This window comes from Suncus etruscus, chromosome 13 (genome assembly GCF_024139225.1).
Source record: "Suncus etruscus isolate mSunEtr1 chromosome 13, mSunEtr1.pri.cur, whole genome shotgun sequence".
Taxonomy (NCBI): domain Eukaryota; kingdom Metazoa; phylum Chordata; class Mammalia; order Eulipotyphla; family Soricidae; genus Suncus; species Suncus etruscus.
The window spans coordinates 9,292,079-9,308,854 of NC_064860.1; the positions used below are offsets into that span (position 1 = coordinate 9,292,079).

General features: G+C 38.9%; 1 protein-coding gene across 1 annotated transcript; it reads right to left on the reverse strand.

The window, feature by feature from the left end:
* Positions 1-2,738: 2,738 nt before the first annotated feature.
* Positions 2,739-11,686, reverse strand: AGR2 (anterior gradient 2, protein disulphide isomerase family member). Its single transcript, XM_049785704.1, has 7 exons — positions 11,548-11,686; positions 10,996-11,059; positions 10,839-10,891; positions 9,667-9,740; positions 6,018-6,081; positions 4,042-4,125; positions 2,739-2,788 (listed from the first exon to the last, which is right to left on the reverse strand). The coding sequence occupies exons 1-7, from the start codon at positions 11,684-11,686 to the stop codon at positions 2,739-2,741; spliced, it is 528 nt and encodes a 175-aa protein (XP_049641661.1).
* Positions 11,687-16,776: the final 5,090 nt, after the last annotated feature.

Genomic DNA, 16,776 nt, shown 5'->3' on the forward strand with positions numbered 1-16,776 from the left:
TTGTCACCTAGGAAAATGTTGATTTCTTGGACAGCCCCTTCCCTGAAGATCTTAGAAATAAGCTATTTGTGTCTTTTGACCCAAAACCACATTTGTATGAGGCTCCATGAATTTCTATTATCCATGAGCTTCTATTACCAGGAATGACTGACTTTTGGGAAAAATGTCCCCTGACTCCTACAATGACATTTGTATCATGATAGGTAGATGTCTATGCAATGAGCGGAGTCTTTTATGTATTGTCATCAGTGTGACTATTGATAGGACCCTGATGTGTTCTATCAAGGAGGCTCTGTCTGGTCACATCCCTGCAGACCTATGGACACAACCCAGCAGCAGCAGGATATTTTGGGGGACACTGATCAGCAAAAGTTAGGGGTTGTGTGCATACCGACCTCTAAGGGGGATGTATGATGGTTCAAGAGGAAAAGGACATACACTTTGATGTCCTGAACAAATTTCTTCCCAAATGACTGTCCCTTCTATCCTCACATTCTACTCTCCCAGGAGGCATTACTATCCTCCTCCCCGGGGTGTGGTGACTACTCAGTGATCCTTCATTTGATGATTCTGCTCAGTGTTCTATCACCTGAGCTAGGGACAGTCCTAGGAGGGGCTTCAATCACTTATGGTCTTTCCAGTGAGGACTCAGAGTATCCCCCCATGAGGCAGTATCTGTGTTCCCCTCCCCACTCAAATATTCACATGTTCCCCCCCAGGTCCACCTCTGCTCCCCAAATGCTTGATCAGGTCACAGCTTCTTCTGGGGCATCTGGGCCCATGATTATCTTCCTGCATAGGGGTAGGGACTGCTCTACATTTTCCTAAAGGTTGAGATCACCCCAATCTTCCTCTGGGAGGAGGAAGGGTACATGGTTTTGCTTTTCAAGGAGCTCTTCAAGAGTCATTGGGGCTCATGAGCTGTGTCATCCCCCATCTTCTCTGTCTCCAACAGACAAAGTCAGAATAACCAGTATGGGCAAAAAGAGCATTACTTTATTAATTCTCTGTTTTTGCACAGAGGCAACAGCAAAGCCTTTGAAGGGCATTGATCAATACATTTTTCCAAGACCTGGCTGGGGTGGACAAATTATGCGAGCTCCCTGGTTCTGTCCCCACCTGGGGCCTCTTAGAAGGCTCTAGGTCCTCCTACAATTCGACTCCACCTACTAGCCCTGAGCCTGTTGGGTGACTTGATCTTGACTCAGGGTCTAGCACTTCTGTTTCCCTCACTTCACAAAACTAGTGGGGGTAGAAGGAGGCCCTTCCTCTGGAAGGTTCCAGCTCCTGACAGACTGGATTTCAATGGGGCCAGTGAGCTGGTCAGAAGTTTATGGTAGGATTGAAGTCAGGACACCAAAAGAGATGGTTTCTGAGTATTAGGACCAGCATGGCCCCACCAGTGTGGGACTGGACCTTGTGTGGGACTGAGAAAGGGGCTTGGGAGGCAGGATGGCAGCAAAAATCACTGTTGGGAAATGATATTGACTTGGTTGAAATGGGACATAAACTTTCTCCAAGAATCAGTCAAATTAAGCATTGCTGAAGACAAGTTATTACTCTGCCTACATAGAGCCTGATCTCCCTGACGGTGCAGCTTAAGGACTTGAAGCCCTAAAGAATGGTCAGTATTAAGTAGGCACATGGTGTCATGGGGGTCCTCCAATAGTCCCCAACTTGGGACCTGGAAGAAAAATTATTCTTCTGTTTTGCCCAAAGAGTCACGTGACAGTGAGAGAGGCACTGGAGAAGTCTTCTGACCTAAAAGCTAGTAACTACAAGGAGTTGAAAAGACACGAAGAGTTTTGGAAAAGATCCAGGCACTACAGAAGTGACAGAATTATTAGTGCCAAGCAATGCCCAAGAGGAAGAGCAGAGTTGGTTGGATTTGGTCTAGGACCAGTCTCCTCCAATAGTAGGGCACAGTCCTGGCCAGCACAGCAAGCTCTAGGCTCCGGGCACCAGAAGCCACTGGGACCAATGTGTCTCCTGACCTCAGGTTTAGGACTTCAAGGTGTTCAACAGAAACAAAGCATATTTTTAAGAGTTCAGGTACTAGACAAGTATTGCTGTATCAGTGCCAAGCATTGCCCAGGAGGAAGAGCAGAGTTGGTTGGACATAGCTGGGACCAGACTCCTGGTCTGACTTTGTAGCTGCTGTTTTTGTGGACCACTCGAAAGGACTCAATAAGGGGCAGCCTAGAGTATCTTTGATACTCAGATAAATTGACATGGACAGTTAAGTGTTATCATGGGCCAATAGGGTAATACTGTTTGGGCACAGGTGTGCTGGTAGATGGTGGAGGCAGAGGATGAATGAGTTGATTGACCTTGTGATTCTGGGTATTGAACTCAGGATCACAGACCTGCATGGCAAGTACTCCAGTTCTTGGCGCCTTCTCCCCAGCATCCTTGAACATTAGTTGTGTCTTATCCCCTCTGCATATTTTTTTGTACCTAAATGTCATATAGTTAGCAAATGAACCAAAGAGCCTTTCTGTGAAAGACTCCCCAGAGAATTTATTTTTTTTATAAAAATCATAACTCCCTATGATAGCATACAATATTTTTCATACATGTATACTTGAAAACCAGAATTAAAAAAATTGCTGTTGTAACATTAAACCAGAACTAATCATTATGTTCAGAAGTGCTTCCACATTTTTCAGTTTTCTAAGATCTCTGGTTCCAAGTCTCATGGCCTAGCAAGAAGGAAGAACTTGTAGACTTTGTTTTCTCTACAATTCAGTCTTCAGCAGTTTTAGAGCTTTTTTCATGTTGTCAAACACTAAAGGGGATTAAAAAAAAAAGGTTAAAACTGCCACCAGGAAACATATCAAAAGATACAGCAACCCCCACCCAAATTAAAAATTTTATTCATGGTTTAGCAGCTTGCTGTCTTGTCATGGAATAATAACTATGAATAGAATGTTAACTACTTGATCAATTTTTAAAGCTACTTTTTTCTTAAGTTGCTTTTATTATAATCCAGTTTTCTCTCGGTATTTATTAAAAAGCCTTTAATGTAAAGATTGCAGTGTTATCTTTAGAGGATACCTCCCTTTTGGAATCCAGTCTTCCAAAGACATGGACTGTTAGCTCAAAGGTGCAGTCACTCTTTAGAATGTGCTTTTCCTGGCCTACCTCACACCCACTTCGAACATTACTAATAGGCCATGATCATATTTTTCAACACACCATTTTGCATGTGTGACTAAAATAAATTTCTATGGGGATGAAAATTGATTCCTTGAGATGTGGTTCATGTGACTAAGGGGTAGTGGTTAATGTCTAACATAACTGGGCTGTAAAGTTGTGGGTGGGCATTTGGCTGCTGAATAGAATGAGTTCTCAGGAAGGAACTAATTTGTTTCTTATAAAAAGGACTGACTGGGTATTGCAGTGAGAGTATATCATGAAGGTATCTCATCTGTCTTGCTTAGCCCTTTTGTGACTTTCTTAGTTTTTTGGTTATTTCCTATAGTATTGCATTGCCAAGGATGGGAAGTTACTTGAAACCATTTTTCCTACTAATAGTTAAAATCAAAACTTGGATTCTGTTTCAGCAATCTGGGCTATGTTTTGTGAGTTAGGGAAAAGTTAGTAAAGCAAGAAGTTGCTCTGTCTAGTAGTATTACTTTACCACTGTAAGAGTACAATTACCATCAGACTCGATTTTGTGAGGGAGCTATGTGTTACAAAGTCTAAGAGATAAACTAAAAATTAGATCTATTACCAGATTGCTTAGAGAAAAGGATACCCAAGATAAAGTCACTTCAGCTGAGAGTCTGTAGTTTGTTTTATGGGACATCATGGATGGAAACCAGGGCCTCCCTAGGCAAACTGCTTTATCTCTGAGATCCATCCCTGGGCCTCAATTGAGAGCTTTGGAAATAAAATCACAATAAATATGATGTGCTTTGAGACAGACACACTGCAAGTTCTGAATTTGTTTTGAGCAGGCCTTCTACCCTCTGATTTTGTGGAGCCTTTGCTCCAGGCAGGAAGCCTTCGAGGTGCTTCCCAGAACGTCACACTTACAAAGAGATGCATCGGAAGGTTCATAGGCATAGAGACGGTTGGAGTATCTTCCAGTGATGTCTGCTCTGACGGTCAGGGAGGGGTCTACAAGGAAAAGCAGAAGGTAATGGAGACTGTTTCCATCTAATGTACCATGAAGCCCATGCTCTTTTTTTTTTTTTGTTTGTTTGTTTGTTTGTTTTTTTTGGGCCACACCCAGCAATGCTCAGAGGTTACTCCTGGCTGTCTGCTCAGAAATAGCTCCTGGCAGGCACGGGGGACCATATGGGACACCAGGATTCGAACCAACCACCTTTGTTCCTGGATCGGCTGCTTGCAAGGCAAACGCCGCTGTGCTATCTCTCCAGGCCCGAAGCCCATGTTCTTAACCCATCTCTAGCTCTATGTTCTGCTAGAGTCCACTCTCCACTGGTTCCACTCTCTTCTCTGCATTTACTTTGAAACCCAGCCTTTGCCAGTAGGAAGCTAAGCAGGGCTGGAACGTCTTATCAGCTGCCCAGTGTTATTTGTGGAAAGAAAGAGTTATGAATTTTGCTGTCCTCTCTAGAACAGCATGAAAAAAAAGGAATGTGTGTGTATGTGTGAGTGTTTTGTTGTGATAATGTTGATGCTCTTAAAAATTGGTTAGTCTTTCTTTCCTTTTAAAGGAAATAAGAAAACTATCATGACAGCATTAATAAGTGAAAGAAGTAGAAAGCCTGTCTCGAATATAGACAGGGAGTAGGGAAGGAGGAAATGGGGGGCATTGATGGTGGGAATATTGCACTAGTGAAGGGGGATGTCCTTTATTGACTGAAACCCAACTGCACATATATTTGTAATCATGGTGCTTAAATAAAGAGACTATTTAAAAAAATAAAAATAAATAAGAAGCATCTTTTTCTCTATCCCACCATGACCCCGGGCTACATCTGGCAGTGCTCAGGGCTTATCTTTGGATTTTCACTTAGGAATCACTTCTGGCAAGACTCACTCCTGGCTGGGCTCAGGGATCTTCTGAGTGCCACTCACGGAATCTGGGTCAGCTGCACACAAGGCAAATGTCCTACCTGCAGTACTATTGCCCTGGCCCCGATTGTGCATGTTTGAAATGACAGTGTTGTCATTGAAATGATTGCCTTAGAGCAACACAGATAGTTATAAGCCCATATTGATGGCTACTTTTCATCAAAGCTTTTTTATTTTTAAATTTAAACAGATCAAGGATTAGACCTTTCAGAGTAACAGTTGACAATAAGGCAACCCCACTTGGTTAATTTTGTTAGTAGCTGAATTTTAAACTGGAGATTTTGGAATATCCCTTATGAGTGTGTGTGTGTGTGTGTGTGTGTGTGTGTGTGTGTGTGTGTGTGTGTGTGTAGGGTTTTAATTCACTTTTTGTTTTGTATTTATCTAGTTTTCTTCTAAAAAGAGGCTACTAAGTGATATTCAGGGTACTGGAGTGCTGTTCTTGATGATACTTGACCAACTGACCCAGTGACCTGCAGAGCTGGGACAACCAGGAAGTTTAAGGCTATCTCTGGTGATGAACTATGTGTCACGTGATCTCAGGAATAGAACCTGAGTCAAGTGTATTAAAGACATTTAGCCCAGTCCTGATAGAGTCCCACCAGTCCATACTGTTTGAATTTGATATGAAGTTATCAGAAAGTGTTGTGGAAATAAGGTGTATTCCAAAAGGAGTTACTAGGACAGAGAAGCATGGACACTTGGCTTTGAGAGAAATGATAATGGAAGGAATCACAGATCTAGGTTCTAAAATTTGAAAGAGAACAAGTGAAAACCATCTCTGGGTATGCAGAGTCTGACACTAGTATTGTATTTAAGGGTGATTTTTTTACCAGGGTGAGCAATTTGTGGTGGTGTTGGCAAGGGCAAAGCAGCAGAAGGAAGTAGAGGGAACTCTGAGGAAAGGAAGGCGCAGCAGCACTTGTGGGATGCTGAATCTGTTTGATTCCCCCTTTCCCTTTACTCACCAACAAACATAATTCTGGGGACATACTGGCCATCAGGAGAAAGGTGTTTGTCTGTGGTTTCATACTAAGATAAAAACAAATCAGCTTTTAATTTATTTGTTCTTTGGTCATTTTAGCTCTTGGTAATAAAAGATGTTTTCATGACAATCTAGACAACTGAAGATACTATTGACCCACCTCTCTCCACAGAGTTTATGAGCAGTAATATGCCTAGCTGAAAAAGTAAGACAGAGCAGAATGGAATATAGAACAGAAGGTAAAGAGTGAACTGTGGGTGATGAATGAAACAGTGAAAAATTCAAGGAGACTAGAAAGAATACATAGAATTCCCCTCTGGATATTTGAGAGAAGTAAGTTTTAAGATCCACAAGTAGTTTTGAGGAAGATTTATCTTGATTCAGGATTCTCGTTTTTTTCTCTTGAAAATATTTGTTGATTTTTAATATAGGACTTTATTAAACAATCAAGAATACATATCTTTTTGGGGGTGTGAAAATCCGGCTTTATTCAGGAGTTAACTCCCGTGTGCTCAGAGAACACTTAGAGCGCAACTCAGAGGACCCTATAGGTTGCTGGGGGTATCAAACCCGAGTTAGCTATGTGCAACTACACTACCTCTACTAACTCTCCAGCCTCAAGAATGCATATCTTTAATAAATACAGTTTATTGGGTGGCACAATTAGAAAACTGAGTGTTGAGGAGATGGTAGGGAATATGTAGTGGAGAAAGATATGCAAAGCAGTGAGTGTCAGACAGAAAACGAACCCAGAACTTTCCCAGTGGACAGGAAGGATCATTAAAAAAAAAAAAGATAATGGGTTTCTCTACTCTTAGGTCAAGGGAATACCCTTTCCAATTTCCCCAATACTTACTGTGTTTATGCAAAAAAAGAAAAACCCCCAAACCCCCAAAAGACAAAAAACCTTACCACACCCTCCTATCTCCCCCACTTTTATTTCCCTCTTTTTTTTTCCTTAAAATTTTTTCTTTCTTGTGTTGTAGCCATTCTAGCTGGTGTTTATTTTTGCTGTCATTTTTTTGGTCAGTGCCTGGTTGTTTTCTTCCTTTTTTTTTCCTTTTCTTTCCCTCTCTTATTTTTTTCTTTTTCTCTTTATTTTTTCTCTTTCTCTTTTTAAATTAATACTGATAGCTACACAGATCCCTCCCAACATCTTTTTTAAAATTTTTTTTCATTTTTCTTTTTTTCCCAACAGAACCACAGGATTTGAATCATTTTGTTTTGCCTCATAAATGGAGGGAAAAGAAAAAAATTGTGGATGGTACCAGGAGCAAACCCAAAGTCATTAACAATAGAATCAAGATACCCAATCTACATCAAGATATATATATATATATAAAAGGGATTGGCTACACTAGCAATCTAAGGAGCAATGGGTGGAGATAGGGGATGCATGTTGGGAATAGGGGTGGAGGGAAGACAACACTGGTGGTGGGAATAGCCTTAATTCACTGTCACTTTGTACCCTAAATATAAAAAAAAAAGAATGAGGTGGGGGTTGGAGTGATAGTATAGCGGGGGGCAGGGTGTTTGTCTTGCATGTGGCTGACCCAGGTTCAATTTATCCCGAATGGTTCCCTGAGCACTGCCAGGAGTAACCCCTGAGCATTGGCAGTGTGGCAAAACTAAAAAACAAACAAACAAACAAAAACCCCACTGAGTTTTCCAGGCCAATTGGTTCTTATTTCTCTTCCGACTCATCCCATATGAAGAGCTGGACCAGCCCTGAACTGGAAGGTGATAAAAACTGGCTACAGGGAAAACCTGGTTTATGTTTCCTCTTAGAATAGTCTTAGAGTATTTTTCTTTGCTTGTTTAAACAATTTATATGCTTTTGAGATGGGCAATAAATCTAACAGAGTCCAGCTTAATCACTAATTCTATTTGTGTCCAGAGCAGACATCTCTTAGCTCACAGAGGGATGTTTTAAAGAGGTATTGTGATCCTTATTCTAGAGTGATTGATTTTTAAAAATTTTTTATTTTTATATCTTTATTTAAACACCTTGATTACAAACATGATTCTAGTTGGGTTTCAGTCATATAAAGAACACCCACCTTCACCGGTGCAACATTCCCATCACCAAATTTCTCTCCTTTCCCCCCACCCCACCTCCCGCTCCCTCCTGTATTTGAGACAGGTTTTTTACTTCCCTCATTCATTCACTCACATTATTATGTGAGTTGTCAGTGTAGTTATTTCTCTAACTGCACTCACCACTCTTTGTGGTGAGCTTCATATCCTGAGCTGGTCCTTCCAGCCCTCATCTCTATTGTCTATGAGAATTATTACAAAAATGTCTTTTAGATTATTTTAATGGCCATGAGGCTTAAATGGGATTTATCTTGCCTGGGGGAGTCACTTAACAGTATACTTGGCAAAGTGGAAAAAATGTGTATTCTAACATGGCTTAGATCAGATGAAAATAATAATAGTAAGAATACTTTGACTATAGGACTACAAGACTTCTTGATATCTAGAGGTTAGTTGGGGAAAGGATGATGCAGAGTCAATCACACTTTCAATGAAAAATTGGAAACTGAGGGAAAAATAGTTACACGAACCACATTTGAGGTTCAACCTGCTGACTGTAATTATGGATCACTGGATGTCTGCAAGTTTTATAGTTACAAGTTTGCATCTGACATGAGAATTATCAGTGTGTGGATCAAAGGCCAATATAATTGTCCATAGAGAACATAAAAATGAAGAGAGAAAAGCGGTCAAGTAGATTCATCTGGTCATTAATATTAAGAGGTAGAAGGGAGTTATAATCTTTTTTTAAACTAAAACCCAACTACAAAGATGTTTGTAATCATGGCGTTTAAATAAAGATATTAAAAATTAAGATGTATAAGGAAGAAGAGGAATCTATGGATTATAAAGGAGGAAAAGTGTAGGCCTGTCAACTTATGAAGAGGAGGAGTGCATGCTGATATAAGGGAGCTTTATTTTTTCGTTTTGGTTACACACATGGTTATGCTCAGGATTTACTTCTGCTATGAAAACAGGCATCATTCCTAGTAGGGGTGAGGGGACCTTATGTGGTGCTAAAGATGGAACCCAGGTTGGCCTCGTACAAGACAAATGCCCTACCTGCTGTAGTATCTATCACTCCAGCCATTGACGGGGCTTTTAGTTAGTAGAATAAAACAGAAAGCTTGACTATCAGGCAGGATGTCACGATAAAGTAGGTGGGAATGCACAAGAGTAAAGTGTGAGTTGCAGGATTAATTTGAAATTGCTTTACCAGGGAGAAGGGAACAAGATGTAACAATAGGCATAGAGTGGCCAAGTCAGTAAAAGAGGCACAGGAAGTTACTTGCAAATTGCAACTATCTCCTAAAGATGACAGCAACAGAGAATTCTCAATCATATGATGTTTTTCAACAATTCACTATTCTTTTTATTTTAACAATTCAATATTCTAAATGACTAAATATAAGTAAAGACGTGAAAGAAATAAAGCGTCTTTTTGTGCCTCTTTCCAATCTCCGAAAAGATATATTTAGAATTGACCCTTGTTCAGAGATCCCAGCCCATACAGTATATAATTAAGAAAAAAGAAATCAGCCATTTCAAATAATGAACTAAGAGAAATGCTAGTAACGATAAAAAATTAAACTTACAACTAAATTGAGGAGCACAAACTGGTCTGCCAACTTCTGAATGTCTTTATTTTCAGCAAAAACTTTCTTTAAAGCTATAATATAAAGAAAATATTATTACTTTTTAGAAAGTATTATTTCCTGCTAGATTTTAAGTCAAACTATACTACTTTCAACTTTACCGTTCCAGCAGATGTTGAGTAAAGAACTATCTATCTAGCCAATTGACCAAATTTGCAGCTGGCCATTCAGTCCCTTATTAATTCACTAATTATTTTTGTTCCAACTCATATTTAGTGAGAGTATTCTGTGAGGCACTGTTTTATGCACTGTGGATAGGTCCATGGGATGAAAAGGTGGTGTGCTTTCCACCAAGGACTCAAATGCCTTTGTAGGAAGGAAACACCTTTTAAACAAATAGTTAACGATCCCATGTGACATAGAGACTCAGAAGAAAGAAAACAAGGCAAAGGTTGGAAAGAAAGTGGTTAGATAAACATATATAAGGAGAGGACTCTGAGATAAAAGAGTGAGCCATTCTAAAACTTGAAGGGGTAGGTGGCTCAAAGCAAAGGTCATCATAAGAGCAAAGCTTCTGATGTTTGAGGAAAAGCACAGAGTTAAGGCTAGAAGGAATAGAAGAAAGAATGGAAAGAAAGGTACGAACCTTTGGTCAGATATTGTTTAGGCCATGGACAAGAATTTGACCTTAATTTTACTGTGATAAGCAGCCAGTTGCAGATCTAAAAGTGACAAGGGTCTGCTTCTGTTGTTTTTCCTGTCTTTTGCATTTTTTTTGTGTCACACTGGCTTCTCTGTGGGACAATGATAGTATATGTACTGAACATCTGACTACTGGTGGACATCACAATATTCTTGATAAGATGATAGTTTTTAGTTTGGATCAGAGTAGTAGCAGTGAGGTAATAGAAAATAACTAGATGTGGGCTGGACCTACATACGTTATAGTCCAGTGCAAAGTAAAAACTTAAAGCTCTTGCTCAAAATTATTTAAGAATTTTTCAGTCAGAGACAACAACTTTTTTTTTTGATACTTTTTGAAGAAATATTTGAAGTTTCTTCAAAGTATATATTTCTTCCTTTAATTATTTATTCAACCAAGAATATTATAGGAACGTTAGCTCTAAAACAAAAAGCCTTTACAGGAAATTATATTTAGGAAAAGAAGTTACCTTGACTGTGGGGGCATTCGTCCAAGTGATGAATGATCATCAAGGGTTTGTTGCTTTAAGAGATAAAAGAAAAGAGTTTTTATGTGAGGAATTTTGTGTATACTTAAACATCACTAGATGGTGCTCTTGGGTGCTTTGAGAACTTTTGAGTATTTACCTTGTCTTGGATTTGTATAAAGCTTCTTCATAAGTCTGAGTCCAGATGAGTTGATCACCCCAACCTGGAAGCAAATTAAATAAATACATTCAAAAACACTTCTCGGCCAGAGAGATAGCACAGTGATAGGGCTTTTGCCTTGCACGCCGCCACCACAGGACAGAAAGTGGTTCGAATCCCGGCATCCCATATGGTCCCCTGTGCCTGCCAGTGTGTAAGAGAGTGCAAAGCCAGAAGTAACCCCTGAGCACTACCGTGTGTGACCTAAAATGAAAACAAAAACCAAAAAACCAAAAACCAAAGACCAAAATCAAGAAAACAAACAGCTCCCCAAAACAAACAAACAAACAAACAAAATGCCTATCATTTCAGGACCAGAGCTGTAGCAAAGCCATGGTAATGTTGAAAATAAATAAATACAGGCTATTCTAAAAGGTAGAAGTCATTATAAACGGAAATTTGCGGAAATCTATATGAGATAGTGTTCAACAAGTAAGCAAGTGGCAAATTCCATACTAGGTCATTGGACACTGACAAGAAGCTGACTCCTACCTCTGGAGAGGGTTTGGGGCAATTTGGGTTTAGAGTCCTTTGCATCCTTTTTAGCTCCAGGTTTGACACCTGTATCTTTGGCCAGAGTGTAGGAAAGAGCCATAAGCAACAAGAAGGTGGACACTGAAATCTTCTCCATGGCAAACCTGATAGGGAAATAAGACAAACAAAAAGTTAATAAAGCTAAAGGCAATTCAGAGTTTCCAAACTTATCAGGGGACCCCAAGACTGTGCCATTCAGCCTCCCCTGAGAAAAAGCATGTGATAAGTGACCAATGATTTCCCATAGAGTCTCCCTTAGACTATAGTAGGAATGTTGACTCAATTCTCTGTAAATTCAGAGGACTACAAAACATATATTAAATGTAGGTCTCCATAGAAATTTATGGAAATGTATACTTTAAGAAGCCAAGTATAAATAGATGCATATACTTTATAGCTAAATGTATTTACATTAAAATATATGTATTTAGGGACTGGAGTGATAGTACAGCAGGTTTGCATGCATGCAGCCAACCTGGGTTCAATCCTTGGCATCCCATATTGTCCCCTGAGCACTGCTGGGTGTGGCCCCCAAACCATTTTCCAGTGCTAGCTCTCATCTTCCCATGTGGAAATGGTCACTTTAAACATACATACATATACATACACACACATATTTGCCTTCAGTTGAATTGGGAACAGTGCTATTTGAAGAAAAGAATTTGAGATAAATGATTCCTGATTTCATGTTGGACCTGCCCAATTTATCAATTATCTTAAGACTCATCCAAACATTTGTTTACTCAGTCTCTGTATGTTCTGAATTCACTGAAATATGTCAATGTAAGTTACGGTGAAGCAATCCTTTTATTCAAAATGAGTCTAGGTAGGTAGGTGATAGTTGGTGTGTGTACTTTACTGTATACAAATATTACACGTGGCTCATACTGTAGAAAATTCCACTGAGTTTCTCTTGATCATTTATTTTTTCCTTCCCATATCCAAGAGAAAATTCTTAGGGAAAGTCTTGTTCTTGAGAGAAAGACAGCTTAGGGAAGCAAATGGCAAAAGAAGATCCTAAGTATATGGGTGAATTTGCTAGCAAAGTAAATCGCACCAGCAAATCCTAGGATTATCCAGGAACTATACATAGAAATCTGGAGATTTGGGATTATAGTAAGGCAGAAGACTAAAATGGCTTTCTAAAGGTATCTACCTGCTTACCTACCTACCACCTTCCTTCTTTCCTCTCTTCTTCCCTTTCTCCCACTTCCCTATAGAACCTTTGTATTGTTGTAGGTTTGGAATTGCATTGAATTCTGCAAATAAGAAAGGATGGGCGATCAGTGGTTAAGAGGGAAAGGTTTTCATGTTCTGATAATTTTATCAAGAATCTTTGCTAATGGGTTGAGCAATAATAGTACAGCAGGTAGGGCATTTGCCTTGCATGCATTCAACCTGGGTTAGATCCACAGCGACTCATTTGGTTCCCAGAACATGTCAAGAAGGATTCAGAGCCAGGAGTAATTCTGGATCGCTACCAGTGTGGCCTCCAAACAAAACAAAACAAAAAATAAGGAAAGAAAAGAAAAGAAACTTTGCTAACTATTAGCTAATTATTAAAAAATGAATTAGAACAATTTCAAATCCAAATGATGCCATGTGTTAAATATTGGATCAGATATTACCTGTTATAGGAAATAGCTGTAAAACTTTTCACACAAACACATACATACAATCAAAAAAAGCTGGATACACTTCCTTTTTTTCTATTTCTATATAGTTGCAAAATGTCAGTAAAACCTTTTGTATTCCAGTTTATTACAGAAGGTATGCCCTATCATTTAAATATACATTATATGTTAAATGTATTATCATTTAATAATTTGTACTCCTCTTAATACTGAGTGTTTTTTTAACTTCTCTTTCATTTTCCTTCGTACCTTGCTGGGGATTGAACCAAAGTCTTTCACACAAAAGAGATCTTTTAGACAAACAGTAATAATGACTTGTATGTGAGAATCTTATATTTTTAATATTGATTGATCACCCAAATTATGAAATTATCTATATGAAATGTATCAAATAATATTTGATTTTAAATTTAATATATTTCAGAAAAAATAGTAAAATTGTGAAAAGTTAACTTACAGTTTTTTTTTTATTTTTATTTTTGGCCAAACCCAGTGATGCTCAGAAGTTACTCCTGGCTATGCTCTCAGAAGTCACTCCTGGCTTAGGGGACCATACAGGATGCAGGGGGATCGAACCGCGGTCCGTCCTAGGCTAGCACGTGCAAGGCAGACACCTTACTACTTGTGCCACCGCTCCGGCCCCCAACTTATAGTTTTTATTGTGCAACTGTCTGTTAAAACCTTTTGTATTAGCTACACCGTTTAAAGGTTGGAACTATTGAACTACTCCACATTTATGACAGGATGTCTAAAGGGAACCTATTATAACTCCTGTTGCTAGTTCTAAACTTCCTACTTTGTATTAATTTGTGAGACTGGCTCCTCGGCGTTTTCATAATGAAAATAGACTCTACAATGCAGTATATTCCATTCTGCACACACCACCCTTAAATAGAACCTTAAAACATATCAATAACTTGCTAATTTGGATAGTCTTTCTCTGATATCAGCACTTGTCACCTGTTCCACTTTTCATTTGTTATCTTTAGTCAGAAAGCTACATGCAAGCCTCTTTAAACCTCATAAACCACACTTGCGTGTTCATAAATGCATTGTAAAGGCAACACAATCTTTTCCCCTACTGCTTATGAATTGAAAGGTTGAAGAAACAGCAAGAAGATTCGACAACAGACAGAGAAACAAAACTACTCTTTAATAATCTTCTGAATGGCAGTTTCGAGTGGACAATCTCATATCTGGTTATACAGTCTTGCGAAGAGAAGCAGAAAGCAAATAGTGACCGGGGTGAAGTTTAGAAACATAAACTGCTGAGCTCTGTCCAAGGCTTGGAATTATCTAGAATTTACTCGTATTTAAACTTCTTGTTTTGCAAGGTAGAAAGTATTACCCGCAAACACATCACAGTACTCAGGCAGTTTCAGTCAAAGAAAGGTGTCAGTAAGTACTTTTGGTGAGCATGCCATTTCCTTGCCCCTAGAAGGAACTAGCACTTTCCCTACTTGTTAACTACTTGTTGATTTCCACACATTAATTAGAGAAAACTGCTTAAATTAATAGCTAATTGCTATTCAATGCTAGTATAAGGAGGAATCTTACCTGGTTTTCTCCACCCACCTGTCTGGAGAGCCAGTCAGCCTCAGTGTGCTTTAAGCTTCCTAGTGCACTACTGAGCTGGTGTCTCTATTTATGCACCTGACTTTGCTCCAATCCCACCCACTAATCTGGATTTGCATGCTGTTCACTCAGAGAGGAACTTCTGTTCTCCCAAGCTATCACCCAGGCTGAAACGGTCTTAATTTTAAAAAAGAATGTTGCAAAAGGTGTGCTTTTTTAGTATGCCGATTTTCAAGTGTTTATGAAATACATGGTGAAGAGATTCGGAAGAGATGGGCAGAGTGCCAATTCCAGGTAAGCTTAAAGTGAAGACATTTGATTTGCCCAAAGGTTGATCTGTCTTTCAGTGATTGGATGGAGTTTGTGGGGTTTTTTTTCTTCTCCTCTGTGGGCAGATTATGTTGAAAAATACTCATAAGTTGATTCACGATCTTTAACTAACTACAGCTGGATAACCTGCTATTCCTTACTATGGTCCAAATGGTTTTCCATAATACATTCCTCTCTTCTCTCAGATAAAATGTACTTTCACACTGTTTATAAAAAAAAGGACTGATTATCCATACACATAATATTTTAAAACTGATGACGATACTGGGAAGAAAAAGGATAAAAGAAAGATATCTTAACTCTATGAGGTTTTGATAGTCTTATAGTTAAGTAAATGCAGCAACTTCCTTCTTGTGAATTCCAGGGTATTTATAGATATTTTCTTTTTATAAACATTTTACCTCATGCTTTATTTCTAGATAATCAGGAAATTAATAATTGGGTACCTATTTTGTCAGATTTAGAGAAAGAACTTTTAAATTTATTTTGAGACCATTGTGAATTACAAATCTTTCACATTTGTATTCCAGGCATATAGTGATAGAGAATTAGAGCCATTCCCACCATGTGTTGACCTCCCTTTGCCATAGCGCACAGCATGCATCCCTTACTTCCTCCCTTAGCCCCCTTAGCCCCCTGGAGTGCTAGTGTAACAGGTCCATTTTTTGTATAGCTTGTTATAGTTTGGGTCTCTTGATTCTTTAACCATTAACCTTGGTTTGGGTATTTAGATTTGATCATTTTTTATTTCCATTCAATGCTCCTGAGACTGCTTGGCCCCTGGGTCCCATCAACTTTTTTTATTTTATCAGTTTGTAGGAGGGGATAGAAATATGATTTAGAACAAGATAATTCATGTTCTGTGGTTCTTTAAAATGGTGGGAGCCCCTATCTAGAAGCTATAAATAAAATTAAAAGAAGAAATTTAAAAAAAGAAAAAAGGGAGGGGCAGATGTGACTTTTTTTAAAATTTTTTTGCTTAGGTGCATAAATGTTGGGAAAACTAGAAAGGAAATTACCTTGGTTTAAGAGATATAGGGTATCTCTACTCTTGAAGCCACTATCATAGACTGACTACAGGCTCTGGGCATGTTAGTTGTCAAACCCCAATTATTTTTTAATTATTATAAAATACATTTTTATTAAATAACCTACTTGGGCAATAATTGCAAAAACTTTAAACAGTAATTCCAAGTCATGAAAAGCAATTTCATTAAAAAAAATAGTCAAGTCAGCTACTGTGTCTAATTCTCACAATGTTCCTTGTACATGTCTCTTTTCATCAGAGGTTATTATCCAATGAAGTGAAGTGGATACCTTTGATGTAGAAGCACAAATACATTTAAGGTTCCAAACACTGTGCTCTGTTGTAATACATGCAAGACGGAACCTAAAGTAGAAAATCTTCAGAAAGAAAACAAAGGAAAAAAAGCAGCCAGGAATGAAAGCATTTACAAGCACTTAAATGAGGTCTTTAAGCGTTAAATCAGTGTTTTAAATTCCTTCATTCTCAGGTAAGGGATTAAGAGAGAGAGAGGGAGGAAGGGGGAGAGAGAGAAAGAGAGAGAGAGAGAGGGAGAGAGAGAGAGGGAGAGGGAGCGTTGGTGTGAGGTGGAAGTGAGGAGGGTGAGAGAAATAGAGAGAGGTA